Source organism: Odontomachus brunneus, unplaced genomic scaffold, assembly GCF_010583005.1.
Source record: "Odontomachus brunneus isolate Ranch 3 - 2012 unplaced genomic scaffold, Obru_v1 Obru_scaffold_173, whole genome shotgun sequence".
Classification (NCBI taxonomy): Eukaryota; Metazoa; Arthropoda; class Insecta; order Hymenoptera; family Formicidae; genus Odontomachus; species Odontomachus brunneus.
Window position 1 is genome coordinate 344,561 of NW_022639623.1, and position 3,606 is coordinate 348,166.

The window sequence follows — 3,606 nt, forward strand, 5'->3', positions numbered from 1 at the left end:
ATATATATATATATATATATATATATATATATATATATATATATATATATATATATGTATTGTCTATCAAACCATATAACTTTTGTCTGAAACATTTTTACTGAATATGCTTAGCTGAAGAATTATCAGGGTGCATATTTTAAAACCCTTTTATGGGCTTTCTACAATAAGCCATTAATCATTACACATAACGCATAAGAAAATTCACCAATTGCAGTCCTTCAGAATATAAATGAAGAATTCTGATTGGTGAATTCTCTTATGCCTTATGTGTTATGCGTTATGCGTTACGACTAATGGCTTATTGTAGAAAACCTATTAGACTGCCGGGAAAGTCACTTTTGTGGCTTATTAATGCAATACTAAAAATTAAAATTTTCTGAAAAATTTTTCAGAGCTCTATGAGAAGAAAATAGATAATTTTTATCTCTTTCTATTTTTCGGTAAAGTTGATAGAATTCGAGTAAAAAATTATTGATACCAATAATTTTGTAGATATTTCTGTAAATATCTTAGAAAATCGAGGTCGTATAAAAAATGTTTTCAAACAAAAGTTATTTGTTTCTTTGCGTAGAATAAAATTCCGTGATAAAAAGTACATATTTCTATTTAAAAAAGCAAAGTTGATTTCGACCTGAAGTTGGCGGCGCCACCCAAGGTCAAACTAATAGTATCTTCTTATGTTCTCCATCAAATCATAATTTTTGTTTGAAACATTTTTCCGTATTTTTTGTATATTTCAAGATACTTCGGTGTGAAAGTTAAAATGGGACACCCTTATAATCTCAAAAACTAAGTGTCAAAACAATCTTTTGAAATATTAAAAACATACAATTACTATATATTATTAATTATTATTATATATTATCAATTATTATTATATATTAAAATCCAAGTACTGAGACAATTAAATGTTGGAAGCACGAAATTGCCCTAAAAGTATAATGTTAAAGTTATTACAATATAGCGTTTTTGTATGAATGTTGGTTCTCATATAAATAATTATAGAATGTAACAACAGTTAAATGAAGTCTTTTCGAATATCGATCTTGTGGTGATATTAGAATTAAAATTTTATATTTTTTTAGAGAACTTTATTCAAGTTGTCGATATATTCTGTATATTGTTTATATAAACTTCATAGATATTTATACAATAATGTCACATATTTCATTTTATTGATTTCAATATTATAATTTCAGGAAAATTTCATGCTTCTAGTATTTCGAGAGATTTTCTTGATATTCGTACGTTCATATGATAACGTTTCATAACGTAATGAAACATGCTTTCAATATTTCGGCAAAATTGTATCTCGGGAGTTTGTCCTGGTATTCAGTTTTGTTGGAATTATGAGATATTGCTCTATTTTCCGAATTTTGATATTTTTTCGGAATTATGTATGTCCTTCAGCATGTTCAAAATACATTTGAATAATAAGGAATAAAAAAAGCTTTAAAATATTACAAAGAGTAAAAATAAATATTTTAGGTGTTCAAAGGAAGTTGTTTTTGGAAATTCTAGTGTTAAAAGACAAGAGTATCCTTAAGTATACTTAATCAATAAAATATTTGAAATTTTCAGAGCGGACTTGTAAATATTATGTGTGGCTATAAAGTCCAAGTATTACCAGTGTCGGAAGCGAGCAAAAAAGTCTGGACTAGCGGATGCATCGAGATCGTGCGTAGCTGGGCGGAACGTAATCTCTACACAATAGCTGGTATTGCCCTAGGTATCGCACTCAGTCAACTTTTCGTGATTTATCTTGCAAAGACGTTAGAAGGACAGATCGAGTTGCAAAAGTCACGCTGGCATTCCTGAGCTTGACTTCAGGCCACCTACCGTTACCAGATACATTCTTCAGCCAACAGGCAGGTGGCCAGCGGTGGCGGTCGGTCGCGCGGCCAAGACACAGAGACTAATATTAACGCGCGAATGGCATTGCTTGTCCTTTTTGCGATCTCTTTATATGTACTATGCATTTTGTCCCTCATCAAACTCGTTCTTTATTTCAAAAATTACTTTCACTTGTACGTAAGCAAGGTGTAAATGTATCGATTAGCCTTCATTTTCTAGAACGTCATAGGGGATGATACATTTGCAATCAAGTATCGATAAGAGTTTGCTTGTCACAATAATGAAAGATAATGCGGAATCAACAATTTAAATGTGCTATTAAAGACAAAAGTGAAAGAGTGTAGTATGTACACTCAACTTTGTTGAGCATACATTGTGTTATGTTGCGTGATGTTAAGAAACTTATAAACGACGAATACATGTAAATATCCGTATTTCTCGCAACATAATATCTTTTATTTTTTCGTTATTGTAGCTTTACAACTTTTTTATTAGAAGTACATTTTCGATCTTATGACGGTATCAAACATTTTTGGCGAAATATAACTCGCTTATTAAAGATATATTCAGATCTGATATATACATATATATTTATATTTTATTGCGATATTATATAATATTTCTAATGCGAGAGTTAGTTAAAACGTATAAGTCATAGTTTTCGACATACTGATATAAAATTGTATCATTGATTGAGTAATATTATGAAATAAGTAATATGCTAGTTTGTTTTATAAGAATTGAAATAATGTCAATAATCGTGTGCAAATTTTAATATTTCTTCCATAGATTATGCACAACATTATTTCAATATGATTTGGATATCTTTCTGAATGCAGTTTGGTCACAGCCAATAAAAGGATGTCCAGATCCAATAAAAGAACATTTTTTTCATTAATTTTAAAAAATTAAGTTCTTCAAGTCTTCATAATCTCTTTTTACCATCAGCTATATTCAAAATTGTATTGAGAAAAATGTCCAAATAATATTGAAATTAATTGCAAACAATAATTTTAAAATTTCTGGCTCCCATTGTAGTTATTTTATTTTGTGATATCAAATACTATTTAATATGATGATGCATAAAAAGAATTAATTTCCAATATTATATATTGCTATAAAAAAATCACTTACGATTTCTTGTTTCTGACATAACTCAATATAACTACATTTAGTGAGCCAGGGAGAGAAATCCATAAAATTAGAAATCTATATCCCATAAAGAAATCTTGAAAAATTTACTTTATTAATTAGATGTATAAACAAAATCATCAAATGTTTGTTAATTATTTTTATTTTTAAATAATTTTGTTAAAATTGTGCAAAAGTTTTCTCTATTCATGGCTGTTAATCATGTGTATATGTACACTTGCGTGCATATACGGAAAGTAAACTAATTCACTTACACTATTTATGTAGTAGCACTACTTGTGCTTTTTTATGAAAATTCGTCGAAAAATTCTGAACCAATCTTTTTCTGTGAATCATAATAAAATTGTTAAATAGAATAGAATAGAATACATAATCAATACCATTGTTTGAAAGAGCATAAAAATTGTTTACAATAACGCTCAAAACTGATTGAAGACGGCTTTAGCGACATAGCGAAGTTGCATTGTGTGATGACTCATTTAATTACCAAATGTATAAAACTTATACACTTTAATTACATTCCGTAATATATATATATATATATATATATATATATATATATATATATATATATATATATATATATATATATATATA

General features: G+C 27.9%; 1 protein-coding gene across 2 annotated transcripts in view; it reads left to right on the top strand.

The window, feature by feature from the left end:
• LOC116851365 (tetraspanin-33-like) overlaps positions 1 to 2,002 on the top strand; it is a 5,869-nt gene extending 3,867 nt beyond the window's left edge. For both annotated transcript variants that reach the window (XM_032830697.1, XM_032830698.1), the window contains exon 6: positions 1,585 to 2,002. In XM_032830697.1, coding sequence (XP_032686588.1) covers positions 1,585 to 1,821 — 237 coding nt within the window. In that variant the 3' untranslated portion in view covers positions 1,822 to 2,002. The remainder of the gene's footprint in view (positions 1 to 1,584) is intronic.
• Positions 2,003 to 3,606: the final 1,604 nt, after the last annotated feature.